Here is a 26,138-nt window from a genome sequence, read left to right on the forward strand (position 1 = left end):
TGAGGGGTTTCCAGAAAACAAGACTTTCCCACTGGGAAGTTAGAGAGCACCCTGGGAAGAAAAATGGGGAGCTAACATTTGAGTTCTGCATGGCATCTAAGAATTCCCAAGTCAATCAACTGTATCTACTCCGAAGAGCCCCTTCTGGTCTGGGAAGGCCCTCAAATGCCAGTGGGTCACCACGGAGGTAACGTGCTCTGTAGATAAACATGTGCACACAAAGCACCGTGTCCTCAGGAGCTTTGGGGACGTGCTCGTTATAGTGAGGTATTGAGATGCTGTCCCAGAGACCTGGGAGACCAAGAGAAATCTGCAGAGCCTGGAGTCAAAAGGGCCGCGGCATGAGAGTGCCTGCTTGAGAAGACCAGGCCAGTGATGGTGCTGGAAAAGTCCCAAGTCCATCCACTCGATGTCCTGTCGGCCTTACAAAGTCTGCTGGCGGTGGGCCTGCGGGCCCTCCTCGCTGGTGTCCGGGGGCCGGGGGGAGGGGGGGAGCAGGCACTGTCTCAGGCTCCCACACCTGTGGAACTGCTTGGATACGACAGAAGCTGCTCCAGGGGCCACTGTGACGCCGTGGTGACCCTGAGGGGCCTCTTTGCTTTCCCCCCACAATTGCTTCAGAAACTGTGAGTGTCCACACCTGCGTTCCCACAGTCACCTGTGCAGGACAAGCAGCAAAGACAGAAGAAGGAATGTTGTGGGAACAAGTGGCTTCTGTGAATAGTGGGCACCCCTGAGCCGCCTGGGTATCGAGGTCTGCCTGTTGCTCCTGCTCTCTACAGGCTGTGGGAGGACGCAGGCCACAGCCAGAGGCCAAGCTGGCCGGCCACCCGGTTATGGCTGCCTTCACCTCCCCATGGCACAGCTATCCTCAGAGGGCAGGCCTGAGGGAGCCAGGGAAGGCTCATTTGTAAAGCAGGTTTCCTTTGTTTTCACTCAACAAATACAACTGGTGCTTCCACTGCACCCTCTCTCACAGCGGAGTGGGCCACTTTTCCTCCCAGCTTGCGGGAGCTTCCAAATGCCACCAGAAGCAGCCCTCGGATCTGGCCCTGAGACCCCTGACCCTTGCCTGCTGGAGGACAGCAGACTCCACCAGCCTCCAAGCTAAGATGCTTTTTCAGAAGGGGCCATGGGGAAGAGGGGCAAAATGGGGAAGTGGAATGAACTATGGAGACACCAGCAAAAGGAAAGCAAAGAAGGGGCTAAGGCATCTTCTGGAGGTCACTAGAGATGATGTTTACCGCCTAGTCATTGGATTAGAAGGAAGGGTCAAGGCAAAACATGGCTTTCCTGGCTCGCCCAGTCTACTAGAGTCACCTGTGGTTTGCCCCATTCCCAGGATTAGTTCACCATACCTGTTCAACTTCTCATCCCTGGTCAAGAGCGTCCTTAAAAACGGCCCTCCTCACCTCTGGGACTCCCCCTGCTTTTCCTCTGGCTAGAACCTGCTCTTCTTTTTCACTCAGTCCTCTGTGGCCACGGGTCTTGGTTAACGGCCCCTTCCACACTGAAAACTCTCCATACGTTTCTTTTAAAACCTTTTATTCAATAATATATACTTTTAAAATTATAATATGTAACTGCCCGTCATGCCATATATTGCCCCCCGTTCCCCACTGTGGAGTCTGTGGTCGGCTAGTTAACGTGGTCTGCTGGAAAAACAGGTGGCCACAGGCCGAGTCAAGGGGCACGGGAGAGCAACAGTAACCAACAACCATTTTGCATACCCTTCACATTTCCCATGCTTTCTGGGTCAGGAGGAAGTCAACAGGAAGCCAAAGGCGTGTGAACCTTTTACATTCAGAAGTGAGGTTTGAAATACGGTGGCGGGCTGCCCTTCGGTTGGTCTGGTTCGTGCTCGCCAAACCTGCCACCATTTTGTGTCTGCTCACGGAACGTGATCGCGCTCTACACACGTTAAGACGTTTGATTTGGTTCTTGTTCTGCTTATGGAAAAGTGGGAGGAACCGCAACAGACCTGGGGAAAGAGATGGGAGGAGGGGAAAGACGACATTAATCAATCTGACCCGGAGAGAGGACAGGCCTCCACTTGCCTGTGGCTTCCTTCTCTCGAAGAGTGCTGGGAACAGTGTGCAAGCTTGACTTTCCCACGCCACTGTGTGGAAAACCTGGTAAGAACTAACTCTACAATCTTGGGGTTCGAGTAATACCCTCTTCCTTCCTCTCGTGATCACCACTAGCAGAGGCGGTTTCGGGTGCAGGCTCCTGGGAGGAAGAGGGGAAAGCTCCGGACACAGCATGTGTGCCCGAGTCTCCTCCCTGCCTCTTGGGTTCAGAGTGCAGATTTAGGAGCACCGAGGCCTCTCGACTGTTCTGAGCAAGCTGAGTGACAGGCTCAACAGTCCAACGCTGGGTCCCCATCAGCCTTGACCCCGTTTACTGAGGATGTCTTGGGACTAATAATCAGAGGACTGTATTTATACCAGGAAAGTGCCCAGTCCACTAATAAACAAAGAGCAAAAAGGGAGCTCAAATATTTTTAACTCTCCCCTGGGAGCAGCTGTGAGGCATGGCCTAAAAACCCCATTTTCCCTTCCATGTCCAGCACAGTGAAGTGGGTGGTGAGATGCCAGCAGCGGAATTCTAGAAGCAACGTCTCACAGATCGGCACTACATCGAGAGAAAAGGACTGTGCCCCTGGGAAGCTGTCACAGAAACATCGCTTCGTGAAAACTTCCTCTGGGTAAAGGAAGAAAGGCCTTTCTTGAGAAAGGCCGCATGGTGCGTGAGGTTCAAGAAAGAAAGGACTATTTGCCTTTAAGCACTTCAGCAACTGATTTCCAAGCGTCCAGCGCCACTGAGGGTTCCATCAGTGAGAAGCACACTAATTAAAGACACCATCATCTGCCAAATGCAGACACACAATAGTGTGTGCCTGCTCTTGATGCAAGGAATGGGAGTGGGGAGAGGTTTTCATAAACGCAGAACACTCAGCCACAAAGGTTAAAGTTGTGCACTAAAATGGGCCAATCCCAGAAGCAGGTGCCTAGGAGAGGGATTCTGGAGCAAGTACCAAGAAACAGCACAAGCCCCACATGACACCACTCTAGTCCCACCTCTCTTGATAAAGGAAAGCTCCACACGAAGGTGGTGATGAACTGCAACCCCCATACACACATCTTTCCAGTTCAAGGTGCACCCCTCCTCTCCCCCAAGAGACAGGAAATACAAGTTTAAGGGCCTCATAGCAGTGGCTTGTCTCCCGCTTGGGAATCTGGTGGTTATCAACATTTTTATTTTTGAAAACAAGGTTTCACATGACACTTGTCTTTCCTCTAAGGGCAGCAGCACATCAATCAGACATCAGTCATCCAGTGATACAAAGAGGTGGCCAAGTGTGTCTGAAGTGATCATTTGGAAGGGATCACAACCCAGGCAGTGTTGCTGTTCTGCAAACAGAAGGAAATAGTTGGCTCCACGGTTCTTGAAGATTTATCCAAGCTTTCCACAGGGTGTCCAGATTTCTGTCCCAACCTCTTAGTCGCCATTTACAGCAAGAAAAGCCAGCAAGTGCAAAACTGTTAATTTATTGATTCAACGAAAGTTTGTTTTTTTTTTCAAACAATCCCCAATACATGCAGTTCAGGATTAAGTATCACATTTGTAGCACATTGTTGAGTCTCTACACAAAAGTACTCATGGCATCAGCTGTATAACCCATCACATCACTTTCCCCAGCCTCCACAACACCTGCTTGTCGTCGTTTCCATGAACACATCCATAGAGCTCAAAAGTGTTTATTACTGGTTTTCTCTGCCAGATGTTTCACTGCCACCTCCCCTCCCCCATTCCCACCCTGGGGTTAATTTTTAGAAGCAGGATGTTATGCCACCTTAGACTTATTAAGCTCACTGAAAACCTCTGGCTCGTGTGCTCCCGTGCACCCTGCTTTTGCTTTTAGAAGGGTTTCTATTTCAATGAACTTAACTCCAGCTTACCCCTATTATCTGCAGGAGGGAAGTTTGCTTTTTCCTGCGAGTGCCCATGCAGGAACACAGGTTTCTAAACAAATCACTCAGTCTGAACTGGCATTAAGGGAAACTGCTAAGTGGGCTTAGAACCACTTCAATGCATATATAAAAATTCTTCCAATTGCTGCTTGTGTTCCCAAATAGTTTTGCTTCCATCCTCAACGCAGCACCTGGGAGAACCTAAGTCATTTCCCTGAGTAGATGCGGACCGAGACCACGGCCGCCAGCTCTCTCGGGGACTCAGCAGCTGTCTGAGGGCGCCACCTTTCAGCGGCGCTGGAACCACTCCAGGGGGCAGTGCCCATCTCAGGGCGCATTCCACGTCATGAAGGTGGTACCCCTGACTCTCTGAAGAAGTCATGTTCCCTCCTCAAGACCTATCCCTTGACTGTTTTTCTTACTGGTTCCCTTTCCTTTAACCACCTCCTTGCTGAGCCCCTCAGGATTACAAGCTCTTCTGTCTCCTCCATCCAAGCAGTCTGAGTCCCTTCCTTCTCTGCAAGGGAACACACTAGCTTTGAGCCCTGTGAGCAGTGATGCCCTAGAGAACGTCTGTCAGGCCTGGTGCAGCAGCCGGTGTTTAGGCGCCTCCAAGAGCCACCACTGGCACTGCTCTAATTGGTGAGAAGACCCAAGAATGCTTGTCTGCACTGTCCACTTGGCTTCTCCCACCCAGTCACCTCCCACAGGGACAGGACAACAGCAGGCAGCTGATATGATCCAGGGGAGAGTGAACAGCAAGCAAACTGCAGATGAAAATATCACTTGGCGTTCCATCAGTTCTGCTCTCGCCATGGGACTCGTCAGCTGAAGCAAAGCCTCGCGCTTATGCTCACTTGCGGTCAATCAGACCAATCTGTATTTGGCATAGGAACTTTCTGTTCTCACCATACCAGGCCTATGTTGTCGAACACAGACAGTACCTGAGATGATAGTGTAACACTACCCTGTTCCCCACATTTTTTGCTTTTCTTTAGGAAATAACTAAGTCCTTATCATAGGCACTTTTAACCTGTTATAAGGTAACAAAGCAAAAAAAAATGCCTAATAAAAATTACTGAGATGAATTTAAGAAATAACATGCTGATCAAAAAGGATAGTGGGTGGGCAAATCTACCTTGGCTTAGTCTAAATAGAAGAACAGACTCACACACACACACTCTCTCTCTCTCCCCGCCCCCTCTCTCCCCTTCCCTGCCCCCCACACCCTGAACTCTCCATGACCATCTCCTAACCCAGGTAAGCATTCTGAAATCTTGAAGGAGCTAGGTACATCGGGACACAGAATGGCTACGGAGATGGGAAAGAAGAGAAAAGGTCTGGACTGGACTCACTTTAGTTTGGGAAAGAACCACCTACAGTCAGCCAGCCAGCCAGCTAAGTGTCAAGACCAGACTCAGAAAGGGGCAGGCTTTTGAAACTCAGCGATGCTAAGGCATGAAGAGAAGTGAAGACCATAGGTGGTGGAAAAGTAAAGCATACATGAAAAGGAAGAACGATTCCTGTGTCAGAGCCACAAGACAGGCAAGTTATTGTGTTTGCATCTACTAAATCATCAACGGAGAGAGGCCGGAGCACATCACCTGACTGTACTCCTCCAGATGCTTTCAATGCCTCTGGGGAACCCAACAGAAAAAATGGAGTTGCTACTTCACCAAGACTCTCCAGTATGCTCTCCCTGCCTGGTCCAGACAACTAAAAACAAAAAAAGTGGAAGGGGAGAGAATAGGTGACGAAAAGGGGAGAAGTAGGGGGGCAAAAAAGACACAGTGGCACATCTCCCTGATAATCACCAACAGTGCTGCCTAGAGGGGCACATCAGAAGGCTTCTGCTGCCTGATGTGCCAGTACAGGTCCAGCTGAGAGCTCATGTCTTGGCTTTTCAGGCTGAACAAATGGACTTGTCAATATACAGAATGTGCAACACAGACAGGTAGTATCGGCATGAAAACCTTAACTGAATGCATTTCCTGGCTTTGGGGTCTTACTTTTAAGTTGTAATCCGTGAGCTCAACTCTAGTAAGAGTTTTATTTGCATTTCAAATCCCCACCGACCAAACAACAAAAACAGAATCTACATGTAGAAATAGGACCTGCTACCAATACCAATATGATTTTATTGGAATATGGAATGTAAACAGAGGTTTTCAAACAATCAATCTAACCTTATAAAAATGTATGGCATTATTAAATAGTTAACAAAGAAATCCTAAAGTATGATGTAAGTAGACACCTCCAGCTCTGGCCTAGCTGTCAAGTTCCCACAGCTGTGGCATGGCTCTGCAGCTGGGGTGAGGGGGGACTGCCTGCAAAGCATACTGGTGACAAGTCCCCAAAATGACATCAGCTCTACATTTTTTACTTTTTAAAGCAGAATCTAGCTTCCTTTGCTAACATGAAGGCTAGTGCCATGGGTCCCAAGCGTTGATACTTGCTCTATGTGCTCCAAATCCTCACCAAGCCCCTTGTATGATGCTCTGCTCATCCCTGGGAGTGGGCTGGCCCTGCACACAACCTGTCCCTGCAAGTGAGAAAGACTCAGCTTTGCCATCACATTCATGTGGTACCTCTCAGAGCTTAAAAACGCAGGTTACCCTGATTACAGAGGGAAACTGCTTCTCATGAGGATAAAACGAGGCAAAAAGGGGGGTTGGGGAGAATACATTTTTCTGACCCAACAGGTCTTTCCTAAATACATTCTAATAGGATGTTTCTCTCCCTCCACAGCCTGCCTGAAGACTGACTTTCCAGCTTTCACTATGGTTGTGACCAAAAAGTCTCTTTCAGAGAGGTGTGTTAAAACAGGCACACGCGCGCGCGGGCACACACACACAACACACACACACACACACACACGGATGTATGTGCTGGGAAATGGTGAGGCTTTCCTTACAAGGCTGCAAAAGGAAAAAAAAGGCTACACAGAAAAAACAGCAACAAGGTTTTATGGTTAGGCAAATCAACAAAGGTTACAGTGAGCTCCAAGTTATGCACTTTGCATCGAACTTTTGAGGAGACAGACGGCCCTGGACACAGCGTCACAAGGTTTAAAGTGATGCCTTCTGACAGCCAAGGGGACCCTTGTGAGAGTGACTGCAGTTTGCTCCCAAATGAATACACTTAGAAGAAAACTGCAGGGATGAGGTACATTTCCTAGAGAGCTCATGTCATAAAAAAATACATAAAACATGAATTTGTAAAAGAGCTTAAAAAAAAAATACTGTCACTGTTTTAATATCTCCTTTTCGTAAATGAGGCTGGTGTGTCAGTATAGACTGCTGACATTTTGCTAAAACTTGAGCCTGAATCTCACCAAAGGAAACCCAGACCACAGTGGAATAGATAGGAAGTCAGATATTCAGAGCTTGTTGACTGAACAGGTTAATTCAACAGCGGTCTCCTGTTAAATAAACGCAAACGCACAACAACTCCGAGTCTCTCATCTCCCATGCATTCCAAAGGGAGTGTTCCCTCAGATCCTGAACTATGTGCATCGTCACACTGCCAGAATGGCGGCTCCCTGTAGTAACTAGTACTGGGGCATTTCTTTCTTTCTTTTTGACATTTAGGTCTTTACTCTTCTTTGCATTTAGAAGGAATGACTAGAACTTCTTTTTATCACATTGTAGTTTCCTTCAAGATTTGTGTTTGGTTGGTTGATTTTATTGGCAAGCATCAATGCCGCATTACCCGTCGCCTTCCAGACTTCACCGGGCTGCCGTGAGGCCACTGGAAAGCACAGCGTTGTCTGCACAAGGTTGGGACTGCTCCTTCACCACAGGGTCTGCAAGGAAACAGGACAGAAGTCAGCTGAATCAGGGCTGGTAGGTGTGGGAGACACCATCATGACAAAACCCCTTCCACGGTGACATAGACAGACTGACAGGGAAGACAGAGTCAGAAGGGCAACGGAAATCACAGAACTAGGGGCGCCTGGGTGGCTCAGATGGTTAAGCGTCTGACTCTTGGTTTCGGCTCAGGTCATGAGCTCAGTTTCGTGAGTCTGAGCCCCATTTTGGGCTCTGCACTGACAGTGTTGAGCCTGCTTAGGATTCTCTCTCTCCCTCTCCCCGCACTAATAAACTTTTTTAAAAATTAAAAAATAAAAACAAATTACAGATCTAAGGTTATAGAAAAATCAGACATTGAAAAATGATCAGGGGAATTTGCTCTTAGAGTCAACTCCTAACACTTCCCTCAGAAGGCAAGTTCAATCTCTGAGGCCCATGGAAAACAGAGGCCCAGACTCACTAACTTCCCACTGTTCAAAATTACTACTTATTTTCTTATGTGTTCTTTTCCTTGAATACTGTCATATCCAACCCCCAATTTCTTCAAATCATGTGTGCTAATGAGTACTTTGGAGCAAAGGGAGAATGAAAAGAGCCATTAGAAGGCCTATCAATTTTAAGCAACAGTCATTTGAAACATTTTTTCTTACAAAAGATGTGTATTCAGAAAAGCAAATAAATCACGAATTACTTACTATAAAACACTGGAATTCTTAGTTCAATTTAACTCAAAGGGTAAAAACGGCTTCCTGTGCCAGAAATTGGAAAGAGGACATCTGAGTTGCACTTGTCTGAGGTCTAGAAGACCAAAGGGTAAAACCTTTCCAATTTGCTGTCTACTAATGCTTACAGGCCAAGAGGTTCAAGATTTATTTTCTTCAGGTAAGATTTGTTTAATCGTAGGGGGAGGACGGGAGGAGGGAAGACAGCATACTGGCCAAGCAACAGACAGGCTGAAGGTTTTCTTCTCAATTCAGAGAGTGAACAGAGACGGGTCCTGTAACCTTCATCCCCAGTCTCCCCTGTGCCTGGACTAAATCATCTCACATCGCCAACAATTAAGGGGAAAGTTTGTTGGAGACATCTTTATCGGTGGGGGGTGGGGAGGCCTGTATGCATGCAGACAGTAAGCAACCACATGCATTGAATACATACACACACTTTGAAGTGAGACCTAAAAATTCTTTAACGCAGGTGAGATTTTAGTGCAGTCCTTCCATACCTGCTTTCCTTTCCTCAAATTCCTTTTGTTTATTTAACTCATTTCCTTCTTTGAAGATACACTACAGTCACCTTACCACTTTTAACTAACTATTTGGTTTTTGAAGGGAAGAATACCTTTGGTTAGGTTTCCATACAAATATATACACTTGAAAACAAATTTTAGATACTTGTGATCTATAAGCTCAGGGCCACAGGGAATAGTCCCTCCCGGACTCGAGGGAGCTAAGGCAGTGAACAAGCAAACCCCTCTGCAGAGCAACTGCAAAGTTGTCTCAACGGTCTAGAACTAATGAGGCCAAATTCTAAGGACGATTCAATACAAATACCTACAATTCTCTTGACTGATCTCAAAGATGAAGAGAAGTATTTTTCCTTTAGTAAGTTATGCCCCTGAAAACAGTCCCTGGAGACTCACAGAAGTACGGGTGCTCCATGGCCTCTTTGGCAGTCAGTCTCTGCTGATGGTCATATCGCAGAAGTTTGTCCAGAAGATCTAGGGCCTCGGGGCTGACGAGATGTCTGTTCTCACTATGGATAAAGTTTTCCCAGCGTTTCCGTGAATGTCTGAGAAAAAAGGGAAGCAATAGTATTCTGAGATTAAATTCAACAAGGATCCTGACGCATTAGGGCTAAAGCCAACAAAATCTTAGAATAATGCACTGATTCCAAGCTTGTGAAACCTCATTCTCGCTGGTACCTGTCCCACCCCCGCACAGATACACTCGCAGCATCCTAAAATAAAAACTGTGCTCTATGACTGATAAATAAAATTAGCTCTAACTTCTACATCTGATTTAGTTTGTGGCACCTTTCTAGATCACTTTTTATGCCTCAGGCTTTTAGTCAATTTTGGTGAGGCACAGAGGTGATGGGAGTTATTTTTGTTGTTCAGCAGAAATATTTAGAGAGCTAGCCTCAGAAACATAGAGGTTCCATAAACCACTGTTTGAATATTGTCAACACATTTACTTTTCAACACTACTGCACTGTACCTGAAAATACGCTTTCAAATTTGCTATCTTGTGGAAAATCCATTACACCGAACAAGAAAAACTGTAACAGTCTTACTCCTAGAAGAATCACAGCTTTCTAAAATAAGCACATGCTGTACCAGAAAGCTGGTTTCTGTAACAGGATTTTGTCTTCAATTTTTTGCTGATTGACAGACTATCTCTTGGAGAAGTACAATAATCCAAAGACACATGTAAACACTGCCCAAATACTCTCAAAAAACAAGTTAAAAAAAATACACACGGGAATAAAGAAGTGTATTTCAATTCTGCTAGGATTAGCCAGCGATTTCAGCCAACACTCCCACTTTTGAAATGGGGTAAAACCCTCTTTCTCTCTCCCTCTCTCTTACTTACTGTCCCAGGATATCGTTGAAGTGCGGATCTAGGTCTATGTGATACTTCTTCAGATAGCCATACAGCTCATCTGTACCCAGAACCTTGGCAATGCGAACAAGCTGAAACACAAAACAAACTGACCAAATCACTGAGCACAGGGCTCACTGCAAGCCTGTGAGGTGCTATCCCAAGGAATTAGGGGGACTTCCACATCACTCTACCTCCAGACACCAGATACAGACTGGAGCCGGGGGCTGACAGCGGCAGACACAAGGACACGATGTTCACAGAAAGCAAATTTCCAAACTGCCTTTAAAATGGTAACAACTTATGACAATAATCTAGAAGCTGACGATTACAAGAGGCATCACCTAAGGACTAGAATCTAGTTTTATTTAGACAAGGAGTGCGTGACTTCACAGACTCACTCTGGAAGTTGGGCATAATATCGCTTTATCTGTTATGTTTGGGGACCTGGTAACCACAGACAAAATTTCATGAAATTCTTTACCCTGAAGGAAAACTTATGTGCAGACACTCAACGATATTTAGTGGCTCAAGGGTATCACCTCTGTCAAAGTACTCCATTTTCTCGGCTTCTGCCCCTACACAGGGAGGGGCTAGTTAGTGTTTGCTCACCTGGTCGTAGTTGTCCTGTCCATGGAAGAAGGGCTCCTTTCGAAAGATCATGCTTGCTAACATACAGCCCAAACTCCACATGTCCAAGCTGTAATCATACATCTGAGGAAAATAAGGTTGGCCTGTCAGGGAAGGGTGTTACAAACGCATTTTTCAGATCTGAATTTCTAGTCTTCAGGGTGACCTTTGCACATATTTTACAATTCAAAGCAAAAAAAAAAAAAAGTCATTGAGAAAAATTTGAGATTATCACTTTGGGTGGGGTTTTCAATATATCCAAACTGCTAAATAAACAGCAAACGGGGAGAAGCACTAAGGCAATACACCCTGAATGCACAGGTGCTTGGCTAACAGTTTTACCTGATAGTCCACGAGGAGCTCCGGGCCCTTGAAGTACCTCGAGGCTACACGGACATTGTACTCCTGAGCAGGGTGGTAGAACTCTGCCAGGCCCCAGTCTATCAGTCGCAGCTACAAACATGACAGAAATCAAACATGTAAAGCATGTAGTTCTAGACTCCTGTGCCTTGGAACCAGGTCCCATCACACTGGCTAACAATTACATGGGCCACACAAAAAATGTCAGCAAGCGCACTGGCAAAAATTACACTTTCAGCAACTATGGAAGAGGTCATTTCTAGAGCAGAGCACTCAAAATCCTATTTGCTTTTTCTTTTTGAAAATTTAAATTATCCTGGGCTTCTCATTCTCTTTAGATCAATAAAACTTAAGCTTTTCTTTCTGTCTCCATAGCACTTCCATGTATAACACATTCCCCCATCATTAATAGCTTCCATTATAAGTTCTAGCCACAACGGAAAGGGTTGGGGACATACAACCCCAGTCCAGGATCAAAGCGCTGCTCCAGCTTCTCATTAATCTAAGTAACTGATTCATTTACTCATCTATCAGGGACAACCAGAACTGAATATCAAAATAAGGAGGGACCCAAGTGTACTTTTGAGGCCAGGCAGATTGGTCTGAGGGTCATTAAATGAAGTAGAAACCATCAGCTGTAGTTTCTTTGCAGGGTCCTCCAGAAAACCATGACCAAAATAAACAGGTTAGGTTAGGTTCAGCTGTCTACTTTCCTTGTGTACTATACTTATGCAAAGTAGAAAGCAACCCTGGAGACTAAGAAGTAACAGAAGCCCGCCAAAGAAAACAGCATGGGTCTCCAGTACCACCTCAGTACTGGCCAGCATTCTGGTCGGCCGTAAGCCTTCCGAGGAAAGACTTGTTGCTGCCTGGCTGCAACGGTACCTTTTTCTGTTGATGATCTATCATGACATTGTGAGGTTTCACATCCCTGTGCATGATTCCCTTGCTGTGGCAGTAATCCAGAGCCTGTTAGATAAGAAAGCACAGAGAAAAATAAGCAAACCGTCTACCAATTCCCAATGCAAGCATATTCTTATTTGTGATAGCTTGACTTGAGTATCTCCTAAAGTGCAGCTTACTGTCTGTAACAGATGAGAATAGGGATATCAGAAGATATCCCTTGCTCTCTGCCCACTATGCTGGCAGCTGGTGGAAAGGGGGCTATGTTAAAAAGGAGACAGAGACACTTTGGACACTCCTCCTACTTGTAGTTGGTAACACTTTACCAGCCACCTAGACTCAGAAATCATACATCAGCCTGTTAGTCTAATTCAATGGGTTTAAAAACAGATCTGGGAAACCCACTAGAGTCACTTCTCATAGGGGGTTCAAATGCCACGCCAAGAGTCCCTGTGGACACGAAGAATGGTATCTAAACGTATTGTTCAACATGGCTTATGTTTTAGACAAGTGCCCCATGTGGATTTTTGAGATTAACAAGTATTCTAGTATTAGTATTTTCCTTCAAAAATAATCCCCGAGGGGTGCCTGGGTGGCTCAGTCGGTTAAGCGTTGACTTCTGCTCAGGTCATGATCTTAAGGTTTGTGGGTTTAAGCCCCGTGTCGGGCTCTGTGCTAACAGCTCAGAGCCTGGAGCCTGTTTCAAATTGTGTCTCCTTCTCTCTCTGCCCCTCCCCCACTTGTTCGCTAGCGCTCTCTCTCTCTCTCTCTCTCTCTCTCTCGCAAAAATAAACATTAAAAAAATAATTTAAAAACAATCCCTGAGCCAGTTGGCCTTTAAGAATTATATTCTGGGGGCGCCTGGGTGGCTCAGTCGGCTAAGTGTCCGACTTCGACTCAGATGATGATCTCATAGTTCATGAGTTCGAGCCCTGCATTGGGCTCTGTGCTGACTGCTCGGAGCCTGGAGCCTGCTTTGGATTCTGTCTGCTCTCCCCCACTCATGCTCTGTCTCATTCTCTCTCTCAAAAATAAATAATAAGCATTTAAAAATTTTTTTTAAAAAATTACATTTTTACTCTAAGGAAGGATATTACTACGTTATATTTCTACTCTAAGGGAGGATATTGCTTCCTAAAAGATGAATGATATGCAGGTAAGATTTTTAACTGTACAATACTTTTTTTTTTTTTTTTAGCACATTTATAGAGTTGTACAACTATCACCATAATCCAGTCTTTACCATCTTCCCAAGAATTTCCCTTTAGCTTGCCTGTGATCAATCTCATTTCCCATTTGCCCCCTACCTCAGCCTTAACCACAAACCTGCTGTTACTATGGATTTGTCTTTTCTGGACGTTCATTAAGTGAAAAATACAATATACAGCACTTTATCTTCTTTCGCTCAGCAGGTTGCTGAGATTCATCCATTACTTTCTTCTTGCTGAGTAGTACTCCACTGTGCGGACGCACTAGTCGATGGACATCAGAGCTATTTCCAGTTGTTAGCTATTATGAACATTCATGCATAGGTCTTTGAGAGGGCATAGGCTTTCATTTCTTTTATGCAGATTCCTAGGGGTGGATGTGCTGTGCTGTATGTTAGTTTACATCAGACTTTTCAAGAATGTCCTAAATGTCTTCCAAAATGCCTGCTCTATTCTACATTCCCATCAATAACGTATGAAGGCTTCTTTCTCCACATCCTCGCCAATGCTGGTCATTGGTTCATCTTTGTAATTACGGCCATTCTGACAGGTTTGAAGTGGAATCTCATTGTGGATTTGAATTGTATTTTCTTAATGAGTCATCAAAGTTGAACATTTCAGGTGTTACTGGTCATCCTCTATTTTCTTCGGACAAATGTTGATTCAAATCTTTTGCCCATTTTTTCTTCAGGCAGTTTGTCTTTGGTGTTCAAGAATGCAAAAATTTGCTCTAAATCTCCTTTTCTAACATAGTATCTATTTTCATAAATTTCAAATTGGGCACTTTGGCTGGTCTCAAAAAGCACTGCAGCCCACTCAAATGTTATTCCCTGGGTAACAATACTTGCGGCCATCCATCATCTTGTGGTACCTACTATGTGCTCGGCACTGAGTGCTCTTGGTAGAGTTTTCCTCGGGACAAAATTAGGGTTTCTCAACCTCAGCACCACTGACGTGTTGGACCGGGGAATTCCCGGTTGTGGGGAGCAGTCCTGTGCAGGGCAGGATGTTTACGAGGCTCCCTGGCCTCTTCCGACCAGATGCCAGTAGCACTCCTCCAAACTGTGACAACCAAAAGTGGTTCCACATATCGCCAAATTGACTTGGTTGAGAACCACTGGACTAGGCATTTTTACATAGGAGAGAATGCGTAAGTCCGAAAATGATCCCTAGGATTGGTATTCTGGGAACAAGCAAATCTTGCTTTCCCCAGACACAGGGTATGATGTTTCTTATATGTAGGTTTAAAACAGGCAAAACTAGGGGCGCCTGGGTGGCACAGTCGGTTAAGCGTCCGACTTCAGCCAGGTCACGATCTCGCGGTCCGTTGAGTTCGAGCCCCGCGTCAGGCTCTGGGCTGATGGCTCGGAGCCTAGAGCCTGCTTCCGATTCTGTGTCTCCGTCTCTCTCTGCCCCTCCCCTGTTCATGCTCTGTCTCTGTCTGTCCCAAAAATTAAAAAAAATAATAAAAAATAAAAAAAAAATAAAACAGGCAAAACTAAACTTGGTGGTAGAGGAGGGGATCCTGAAGAGAAGGGACACATGAGACCTTTTGGTGTACTCATAATATTCTTGACCAGCCCTGTCCAACAGAACTTTCTGCAGTGACAGAAATATTCTAAATATCTGCACTGTCCAATATGGCAGCTACTAGCCACATGAGGCTACTGAATAAACCAACTGTGGCTACTGTGATTAAGCAAAGGAACTTTAAATTGAAATTAAAATTTAAGTAGCTACCTGTGGGCAACAGCTACTATAATGGACAGCATAGTACCACATATATCTGGGTGAAGGTTTTACTTATGTGAAATCCAAAAACCTGCACACTTAAGAATTGTTCATTTATGGAGCTTCTACTTCAATTTAATTTTTTTCTTTGTTTTGTTTCACAAAAACAGTTGTAGCAAGATTCCACAGTGGCTTTGTGGCAATGTTTTCTGAAACCAGGGCTCCTGAGGACAGACCTCCCTGGATCCGAATCAGGAGACCAGACAGTGTACCCAGCAACGACTCAATAGCCCTCAGCCTCAGTTTCGTCTACATTTTTGGGAGAAGCTACATATTTCCCCTACCCTATCCCCATTTTTTTTTTTTACCCGAAGAGAAAATTTAGCAAGTGTTGATTCTGTTATTTTGCCTGGTCTTCACCCAAAGGAATGAACTAATTAGGATCATAATACCTGGGATGTGAGAAACATCTGAGGAAAGCAAAAGTTGAACAAGTACAGTAAGAGAATTAATTCTTTTGCCAACTTCACTGGTCAGACTCCCTGTGGAGTTACTGACATGCTTTTAGATTCCTTGGGGAAGTTATTTCAGTTTAGAATCTGATATTATCTGACCATTAAGCATGAAAGACATTTTTCAAGCTTCATCTGGGGTTGTGTGCCACATTAACAGAAAGCAAGCCCTTACTGCCTAGCTGCTAGGGACATCAGACACAGAGAACCACCTGAATGACCAGCCTGCGAAGACCTGTGCCACTGGGATGTCTTCACCCGATCTAAGGACAACTGTGCTGGGTTATAAATCTTCACCTTTGGTGTGCACTAAGTGAAAACCACAAAAATCTTAACCCCTTACTTAAAAAAAATAACCAAGTGACAGATTTGGATTATAGCTCTCATAGGGTGAATGCATGGGGTTCTCTAGAAAGGGCCTCCAGGAAAGGAGCTAAGCCTGAGAGCTCACAAGACCACAACACTGCAAACCTCTTCTCACCAAGGCCTTCGTTCTGGTCTGGAGAGGACATGGAGAAAGGTGTGATAAACCCAGCTCTACCCTCACATGTTTCTGATCTTACTGATAAAAGAAAGACCCATCAGTTGTAAGAGTGATCCACCTAAATCCACCACCTTGGTACCAATGACAAGTGGTTTGTGCAAGTGCTTATAAGAAAACACATTCACTTCCCACAGCCAGTTCTTCAAAGTCCCACTTCCTAAAGCCTCGCCTTAATTTGGGATTTTGTTCAAGCAACTGTTCGCAATCCCATCAAAACTCAATCTTGGCAATTTTCTTCAATAATGCCAGTAACTCAGTCATCTCTACTCTTTCAGAGGTCTTGAATTGAGACCCACAACCCCCATAAGACTTTAGGTAATACTGTATATGTATACAGGCATTTTGGAGAGGTTTTATATGTTTTCCTAGTGATCCATGACCCCAAACAACTTAGGAACCATTCGTCTATCCCATTTTACAAAGCTTTTTAGAATTCTTTACCTAAGTGTTTACCTAGACTAAAAAAACTAAAACAAACAAGCAAACCAAAAAAACATTCCTCCATCAACCATTAGTGTTTCAGAATTTCCATCTTGGGATTACTAAGTCTCCTAGAAAGACGGACCATCCATCACCTCTTCTTGCGCGTCAAGGTTAGTCAGGGCCAAAGAGTAGGTTGGGAAGGGGATTATGAGAGATGGCAAGATAAAGAAGGCCGAAAATGCCTACCATCCCAGTACGCATTCCCTCCACACTGTGACTTCAATGCTCTTCCCATCAAATAGTCTACCTCTCCACCCTTTGAATCCGGGCCTGGCCCATGACTTGCTTTGGCCAACAGGGCATTTAGTAGACATTTATACAAGCAGAAGCCTGAGAAGTGCTTACACATCAAACTTTGCCCTCTCATGCTATTAAGAAGCCAGAGACCACTATGGGAAGAAGCAGCCTAGACTAAACCCCTGGAGGACAAGCCTTGAGGTATTCCAGCTGCCATCCCAGATATGTGAACGAGGCCATCCTGGACCAATGTGCTCTAGTCAAGATGACCCAGACCAAAAGACTCATCCAGCTAACCCACAGATTTTTTTAAAAAAATCATTAAGTTTGGGGTGATTTGTTATACAGTGAAAACCAATAGTATTAATTAAGCAGCAAAAAGAAAACCCAAGGGCCAATAAAAGCTATGAAGGAGGTTCTGATTTCTGGTATAATGTCCCTAGTATCTCTTGACTTGGCCATCTTTCTCAGTTCCACTGAGAAAGTTTCTATGTAAAGATCCTGCAACAGAGATCTCAGTGTAAGTTAAAAAACAACAACAAGTAAACTCCCACTTCACTAAATTCTCTAAGTATCAAGAAAGAGTCTGAGATCTCTTTGTCCCCCCAAAAACTTCTCTTTTAACGAATACACCTGAAAAAATCCACTGCTTATTATGAGTGTCACTTACCTTAAGCAGCTCATACATATAAAACCGGATATCAAAGTCTGTCAGGATCTGGTATAGTTGCTGAAACAGATTTCAGAAAACAGAAAGTTAATTTAGTCTCATCATATCTTGTCATCCCAAACATTGGTCACCATTCTCTATAAACTTAGTACTTAAGTCCCTAAAGAATCCCAGGAATTTTTACCATCTGATCTGGAACAAATGGGGACAAAGACCAAAGATGAGGGTCTAATACTTCAGTCTCTTGTTAAGGGGAAGAAAAAAAAAGGAATTCCAAGGGAAACATTCAAGCCAACATGGATCTTTTAAAAACTTGTTTAATGCTCCAGGATTTCAACACCCACAATTACATTATTACAGAAACAAAGTCCAAGTTGTCCAACTGTCCTCATATTCTTACTACAAGCATAGCATAGCAGTACAGTGTGCTGTAGAGAACTAAGTTGGAGAGCAGGACTTGAAGAATTTCATCAGCCCATGTGGCAAGTGGCCACATCTCATGAGTGTATCTGCTCACAGAAACAGGAGGAAAGTGACTGCAATAGCCCTTGGAGATGGTAAGAGGCTTAGGAGAGGAGCAGGGGAGTGAGATGCTGGAGGAAAAAAAAGAAGAGTGACAGGAAGTGAAAATGACTCCAGGCAAAAAGGACACATGAAAGAGTTCTCATTACCAATAATCCAAAGGAACACCCACTCTGAGTTTTTTCAAAATTTCAATTTCTAGGAGACAGAGTAGCATTTATACATCCAGGTTCATCAGAGTCATCACAGAACCTCATCAGAAACTATACTATTATTTTTGGTAATCAATTCCAAGCAGAGCTCTTTCCGCATCAGTCCAAAGCAGCACTGTCTATAAAACTAGTTAGTGCACCTTTATTAAACTTATTTTGTTTCTTTATTGGAAGACTCAGGCAATGGAGGGAAACTCTCTAACGAGCAGTGACCAGCCTATATAATGTGTCTGTGGAAGAGGGGAAAGCCAAACTACACATCCTTATTTGTTTGCATTCATACGAATGATATGAAGACCTTAATAAAACATGGTTTCACATGTATGCATGTGGGGGATGGACTGCTGGGGCTCAGGGAAATAATAAGACTTTTAATCACATACCATTTTATAATTTTAGATCCACGTAAATATAACCCCTGTTCAAAAAGATTAAGAAAAACAATCTGCCAAGAATCAAATTCAACATCTAAGAACACCAGGACTTGTTTTTCCCTGTTAATAAGTGAGAGTAATTCTCCCCCCCAGCTTGGCAAGAATATCTGACTTCATCAGTCTCCGGGAGCAGCTGGCTCAGCGCAGCACAGGGAATGAGGACACACGGACCAGGACACCCGCGGCGCTGGGAGCTGCTCCGCTACTGGAAACAAACCTGGGGTGGGAAGGAAAGCATCCGGGCATGTGGCACCAACACGCCACCACTTCCGCTCAGGAGCTAAACACCCAAGCGTTCTGTTGTCCCCAGCTCCACACGGCAGGGAAGACTTTGCAGACAGCATCCCAGCACCAGTATGGATGGACACAGGCTAAAGATACTATCTCTTTGGGTGTCAAATCAGCTTCTCCTTGGGAAGAGCTCTCCCAGCTCTCCTCTGGGAGATCCCTCCCAGAGACGCACCAAATTGAACCTCATGTCAATAAATAGACTGTGACAGTGAAGCGAGCATTTTCTAACCATCAGAGGGGGCTGGAATATTTTATTCCCAGAAAACAAATACGGGCTATTTATCATTTGGATTTTTGTCTGTGAAAGGCATTCCTCTTGTATCACGTGGTATCTATACCAAGCATCTGTGCAAATGGTATAAGGCATAATAATAATAAATGTCCTTGGACCGCCAACATAGTACTTCTAGCTACTCCAACCAATATCAATTTTATGTAATACAAAAAACACTAGATGAATGAATGTATTAGGCCTAATACATTACAGAGTCCTGAATGACAGGCCGACATTTACTCTCATTTCTCAGGAGCTTAGGATAGGAGGAGACCCAATTACATGTTACATTTTACCACCTGGGCCTAAAATTTAGGACTCAGTAGGGTCCACAGTCTGGCTCTGACCAACTTTCACAGCTCTGTCTCCATTTCAGACCAAATAAACCTGGTTGCTTCCTCCATTCTTCCTTCTCCAGTGTCCCCACCTCCTCCCAAATCTCTAACATCCCGCCCCTCTCCCTTGGCCTGTAAGTAAGCCCATCCCATCTACTCTCTACAAAGCTAACAGTGGTCCCTTCCTTCTCTGAACCCGTGCTACTTAATGTCCGCTGGGGTGTTCGGAGGACAGTGACAGCAGCAGCGTCCCCGGAGTTGATGCTCCCTACTCAGATACTAGCAGTGACCTAAGGTTCTCTAACCTGCCTGTGAGCACCAAGAGGCTGCTCCCCTCTGCCCACCCCTCAAGTCTCATGCCAGCGCCCTCACATATCAGGTGCATACATTGGTAGGGAAAAACGGGTTCTGGGGCCGGTGGTAGTCACCAACTTGGTGACTCAACTTCTTTGCTCTCCCTCCTGCAAATATGCAAGAAGCCACTGTACAACCTGGTCCACAGTCTAAGTGCTAAGATAACCGAACAGTGGAATGGCATACCCTGTATACACCCCACCCCATGAATGGTGGTTCTCAGCTTGTACCCAGAAGGCAGTGATGAACATTTGTCTTCGATGATGTTCACCGGTGGAACAAAATTAAAATGGTTTCCCAGAAAATACAAGTCCGAAGAGTCTATGACAAGTTATAAAGGGAAAGTTCACCTGAGCCACACTTTTCCTCCATTCTTCTTACCCAGCTGTGTCCAATGGCAAATTGTCAGCAGGAAGTTAGCTTTGCTTATATTTTTATAAAATAAGTGACTTATCAAAAACAAAGCAGGCCTATGCTTCTCAGAAGATTACAAAGATGCTGAGGAAGACTATTCACCAATCCTACATTGGTTCCAAAGCTTCAAACACAGGCATTTTCTTAGAAATCAGGGCTATCTGAGGACTACCCAAAGGGCTAAAGGTGGAAATTTCCTAGGACTTTTCATTAACCTGCGAAGGTCTGAGGAGGACAATGGAAAAAAAAAAAAAGTCAATTTGATTAACAGACTCCAAATCTCCTTGGGTTTAGAACAACCGCCCAGAAAGGAATGGCCACGTGGGCCTCACTTTTGCTATATACCCACAGGTCCTTGGACTGCGGGTATAGCTCAGGTGCATCATGACCAGGTTCCCCATCCCCAGTGACTGTCATTTAGGATGACTACCCACTTTAGGAAGGTTCCTAGTCACAGGTGGGAATCAGCAACACAGCAAACTCACGCTGCACACACAGCTGGCAGATTCCCTCACATACACACCTCACTTGGTCTGTATCCAGAAATCCCAGGGGTCCCCATGTAGGGAGAAGAAAAAGCAGGGGGAGTGGGATATAAAGTGAAAGGTGCTTAATGCAGTTGTCACCTGTTTTGGCATCAATGTGTAACCCCAAGATCCAGAATAAAAACCAAGGTTAATATTTTCAGAAATTTAAGGAAGCAGGACAAATCATTGATCAAGCAAATCAAAGTTATGACTAATGACCTGAAAATGTCTTATAAAGAAGATCTCTGTATCAAACTCTAACAGCATTAACAAGGCCTCAAGATATCAGCTAGTAAAGGCCCATCTCTATGGGAGTGACTTAGAAATTCTCTACAGAGCAAAATGGGTCTGCTTCCTTTTCAAATGCAGTCTATTAACCAAAAAGAATGAAATCTTGCCATTTGCAACTACGTGGATGGAACTAAAGGGTATTATGGTAAGCGAAATTAGTCAGAGAAAGACAAATATGACTTCACTCATATGAGGACTTTAAGAGGGAGGGGGCCAAAACATAAGAGACTCTTAAATATGGAGAACAAACAGAGGGTTACTGGAGGGATTGTGGGAGGGGGGATGGGCTAAATGGGTAAGGGGCATTAAGGAATCTACCCCTGAAATCATTGTTGCAATGCTAATTAACTTGGATGTAAATTAAAAAAAAAAAAAAAAAAAAAAAAAAGGCAGCCTATTCAGGGGGCCTTATCAATCTTTAAAATGTCCAAATGATAGATTTTGCTTAAAATGCATACTCGTTTTTTTTAAAGTTTATTTTTATTCTATTTTGAGAGAGCGCCAATAGGGGAAGGGCAGAGAGAGAGAGAAAGAGACAGATTTCCAAGGAGGCTCTGTGCTGAGTGCAGAGCCTGATGTGGGGCTCGAAATCATGAACCATGAGATCATGACCTGGGCTGAAATCAAGAATCAGATGCTTAATCAACTGAGCCACCCAGGTGCCCTTTTATTCGTTTTTATTTATACTCTTCCAAAGGCATAGAAAGCTGAGAAGCAGGTCTCAACAGAAACTTTTTCTTATACAAATGGTACTTTAACTTTCTGGAGAAAATGGTGAGTTTGGGAGTGTTCTGTAACTGTTCATTCCACTTTTAGAAACTGGCCTTTCCTATTCCTTTGTTTGGAAATTCTTTTTTCTTAAGTGTCACTATGTATCTTTTATTATCACTTTGACACATATGAAGCATAACTGAGGATTTCAAGGAGAAATCAACCAAACCAGCTCTTTCATAAAACGAAGTATCAAGGGGAAAATGAGTAAGATGATAGAAGATCTGAACTAAATTAACAAACTTGATATAAAAAAATGGCCATGTACTAAAGTCACAAAGCAATCATCAACAAATTCCAAAAACCAACATTATGTAGGTCACGTTCCTCTGGACCTAAAGATAGCCAAATTATAAATCAACAATAAAAGAATAATTTTTTTGAAAAAAAACAAGTGGTTCCTCCATCATATTATTCACAAACATACAGCTATGAAGGACATTCTTAGGATAATTAATTACTGGGAAACTTCTCCATAGGGACTCTGTACTGTGTGTTAGGTGGCATTATTGCATAGATATTAAATTTCTTAACTGTACTAACAGTACTGTCATGTAGGAAAAAGGTCCTGCCTAGTTCCAGTGCTAGCATATCTAGAAGTGAAGTATCATGATGCCTGCAATTTACTTTAAGAGGATTTCAGTAAAAAGAGATAAAGGGCCCCCGGGGGGGGGGGGGGGAAAACATAAAAATTGGGAAAATTTTTTTAGTTTTTTTAAGTGTTCCCCCCCCACCCCCGGGTGGATTTTGTTTGTTTAGAGAAAGGAGCACTCCAGCAGTGGAAAGAGGCAGAGGGAGAAAGAGAGAGAATCTTAAGCAGGCTCCATGTTCAGCACAGGGCTGAACACTGGGCTCGATCCCACGAACCTGGGATCAAGACCTAAGCCATAATCAGAGTCCGAAGCTCAACTGACAGGCGCTCAGATGCCCACAAATGTGGCAAATATTAACAACCGGTGAATCTAGGGGAATAACATGAGGGTATTAATTGACCACTCCTTCCGATTTTTAGTAGGTTTAAAATTTTTCCAAGTACAAAGTTTGGGGAGAAAAACCCAAATCCACAAGTACTTTGTACTTCTAATCTGAAAACTACATGGAAATGAGCTCCATGATCACGGCTAAGGTGGTGCCCGGGGCGGCACACACATAAAGTCCAGTCACCACAAATCAAGAAAGAAACAAATGAAATGAGCGGACTTCAACTCAAGAAGTTAGGGGGAAAACCGTAAAAACCCAAGAAAGAAAAGCAACAAAGAAGGGAAGAAGAAAGAAAGAACTGAGATAGGAGCAGAAACAATGAAATAGAAAAAACAAAAACATTTGAGCAAAACCAAAAGCCAGTTCCATGAAAATATTAATAAGACCTCTGTAGCAACACTGATACTTTTTTAAAAAAAGAGAAAAAGCAAAAATAATGTCTAAAATGTAAAGGAAAACATAATTACAAACACATTACAGTCTTTAAGCCCTAGGAAAATTCTATTAACTTTATGTAAATAAAATTGAAAGTGGTCAACTTTTATAATAAATATTATTGGGGTGCCTGGGTAGCTCAGTCATTTGAGAGTCCAACTCTTCTCTCTCTCTGCCCCTCCCCAACTTGTGCTCTTAAAATAAATAAACTTTAAAAATAAATAAGTAAAAAGGCAAAGTGTAGTTCAAAGTCTTCCCTTCCCTCCCAAAAAGACATCTACTTAGATAACCCTTATTTCATATAAACTTTCAGAGACTAGAAAGGAAACACTACCCAACTTATTTTATGAAGTCAATATAATCCTGAAGCCAAAATCAGAGTTTGCAATAAAAGGAAATTATAGATAAAAGTTTATTATCAATTGTGTTAACAAAAAACACTGAAAAGAACAGGCTGCAGGTTGTACCCCTGTTGATTCACCTGGGATGCTAAACCAGGGACCAACTCCCCTGGGTGATACCTTAAGTCCAGTTATTAATACACTTAACAGTAAAAGGAAAAAAATAAAAACAAGCTTTTATAATTAAGACAGATACATGACAAAATAAAAAGGACATTAAACTAACTGATTTCTCTATCTGTGGTCTGTCCTACCACCCGGAAAAGACAATGACTGTCCCATCATGATCTGTTCTTCTGAAATACACCTCTGCTACCTGCTGCTTGGTGATCTTCTAAGTAGACTAAAACGGCAGGGCTTGAACATTCACTGGACCTCCAGTTTAACATGGCAGACCAAATACATCCTCCCTATACTTCTTCCTGAAGCTCCTCTAAATTAACAGTAAAAGGAATGGGGCTTTTGGTGGGGGAGGGGGGATTCACTCACAACTAAGAGAATGGAAGAGATGACAACATTTCGAAGCTAGAAAAAAAATGTCCAACTGACTCAGCAGACCAAAGAAGCTGAACTTCTGCCCAAAGTGGAGGGGATCCGGAAACAAACCACCTCACATGAAAGAAATTACAGAAAGGCTCAGGAATCAGTGACCCCAGGTACCAAGGAAAGAGAGTAAACAGATTCAGCTGAAAACAGGAAAACAAGTTTAAAACACCACACCAAAAATGAGGGAATTACGTGAAAGTCTACAGAACTTTCCTAGAGCTCTCCTCCATTGGAGGCTGAGATGCCCGTGGCCAGGTTCGCCACCTCAAGACAGGAGTTGACAAGCCGTCATCAGTAATTTCAGTCCTCTAAAACAGGAGTAGACAAAGTCCGTGCCATTTCAGACAACTATAACAGACAAAAAACAAGAATGCACAAAAAAAGGAATCTGAAAGAAAAACTGAGAAAGAGTATGAAGAAGAAAACATCATGTGGGGGGGGGGGGGGGAAAAAGCCCACATATTCTCAGTGAGAAAATAGAAGATATTACATAAAAGAACAGGATACTACTTTTAAAAGTTCAGAGAATAGAACAGAGCTAAGAAATAAAGTCTAACGTTCGAATGAGTTCTAGAAAGTGAGAACAAAGAAGAGAAGAAAATCAAAGAATGTTAAAAATATTGTTCTAAAATGAAAGGACATGAGTTTCTAGATTGAAAAAGCCCAGCAAGTGCACAGAACAAAAGATAAAAGTGACCCATTCGAAGGAACATCTTTGTGAAATTTCACAGACTGCGGCTGAAGAGAAAACCCTAAAAGCTTTCCAAAGGAAAAACCAAAACCAAAACCAGATCACATAAGGTGAAACCAGAATGGCTTCAGGGCTGATAAGGGAAAAAGCTCTTCAAAACTCAGAAAATTATTAATTACAACCCAGAATTCTATGCCATGGCAAGTACATTAATTGGAAACATAAAACAGAAATGCTTTCAGATATGCAAGCCTCAAATAACATTAATCTTCCACGATCTCTTTAAAGGAAGCTCCTAGAGAATGTGTGCCATTAAAACATCTCTTTGAGAGTTGAGATGTAAACGAAATAAGATTTCTCCAGGGAGTTAAAACTTTCTGCTGTTAAATCAACAGAGCAGGCATCAATTCAAGAAACACAAAATGATGAAGTGAAATTTTTATATGTATGGCTAGACAACTGGTAAAAACTTATTAAGGAAGCAGAAGCATTTAACTTAGGCATTTTGCTATGAAGTTTCATTAAGACCAGCTTTCAAACTTTTGTATTTAGGAAAATGTTTGGTTTCATTAAGAAATGCATACACATTCCCACTCATATACGTACACCTTGATAAACTTGGGTCATTCAATGGCAAAAGTGTGATTGGCTTTGTGGATCAGCAGAGTACTACTTTAGCAGCTAAGCACTGCTACGCTAATGGAAAATGTAGCCCTCCTTTTTTTTTTTTTTTTTTTTTTAAAAAGTAGTCTTCCCACCCAGTAAGAGCCCAATGTGGGGCTTGAACTCATGACCCTGAGATCCAGACCTGAGCTGAGATCAAGAGTTGGATGCTTGGGGCGCCTGGGTGGCGCAGTCGGTTAAGCCTCCGACTTCAGCCAGGTCACGATCTCGCGGTCCGTGAGTTCGAGCCCCGCGTTGGGCTCTGGGCTGATGGCTCAGAGCCTGGACCCTGTTTCTGATTCTGTGTCTCCCTCTCTCTCTGCCCCTCCCCC

The 26,138-nt window shown here is 43.7% G+C and overlaps 1 protein-coding gene across 3 annotated transcripts; it reads right to left on the bottom strand.

The window, feature by feature from the left end:
* Positions 1–1,528: 1,528 nt before the first annotated feature.
* Positions 1,529–17,795, bottom strand: CSNK2A2 (casein kinase 2 alpha 2). 3 transcript variants are annotated; one of them, XM_040498169.1, is made up of 8 exons: positions 17,665–17,682; positions 12,262–12,345; positions 11,359–11,469; positions 10,999–11,100; positions 10,378–10,478; positions 9,426–9,574; positions 7,686–7,779; positions 1,529–1,981 (listed from the first exon to the last, which is right to left on the bottom strand). In XM_040498169.1, exons 1-7 carry the CDS (start codon positions 17,680–17,682, stop codon positions 7,703–7,705), a joined length of 642 nt encoding a protein of 213 aa, XP_040354103.1. In that variant the 3' UTR covers positions 1,529–1,981; positions 7,686–7,702. The 3 variants fall into 3 exon arrangements, with proteins under 3 accessions (XP_040354103.1, XP_040354105.1, XP_040354104.1); XM_040498171.1 differs by lacking the exon at positions 1,529–1,981 and adding an exon at positions 3,212–3,413; XM_040498170.1 differs by lacking the exon at positions 1,529–1,981 and having other exon boundaries at positions 6,088–7,779; positions 17,665–17,795.
* Positions 17,796–26,138: the final 8,343 nt, after the last annotated feature.

This window comes from Herpailurus yagouaroundi, unplaced genomic scaffold (genome assembly GCF_014898765.1).
Source record: "Herpailurus yagouaroundi ecotype Mexico unplaced genomic scaffold, PumYag 190, whole genome shotgun sequence".
NCBI lineage: Eukaryota > Metazoa > Chordata > Mammalia > Carnivora > Felidae > Herpailurus > Herpailurus yagouaroundi.

What these genes read in the sequence shown, in the direction of transcription:
- CSNK2A2 (XM_040498169.1), bottom strand. An exon ending in TAGATCATCAACAGAAAAAG is followed by an intron (nt 11,470 to 12,261) that starts GTACCGTTGCAG and finishes TCATGTTTGTAG; the next exon opens with CTGCGACTGATAGACTGGGG. An exon ending in GACAGGACAACTACGACCAG is followed by an intron (nt 10,479 to 10,998) that starts GTGAGCAAACAC and finishes TTTGTGTTTCAG; the next exon opens with CTTGTTCGCATTGCCAAGGT.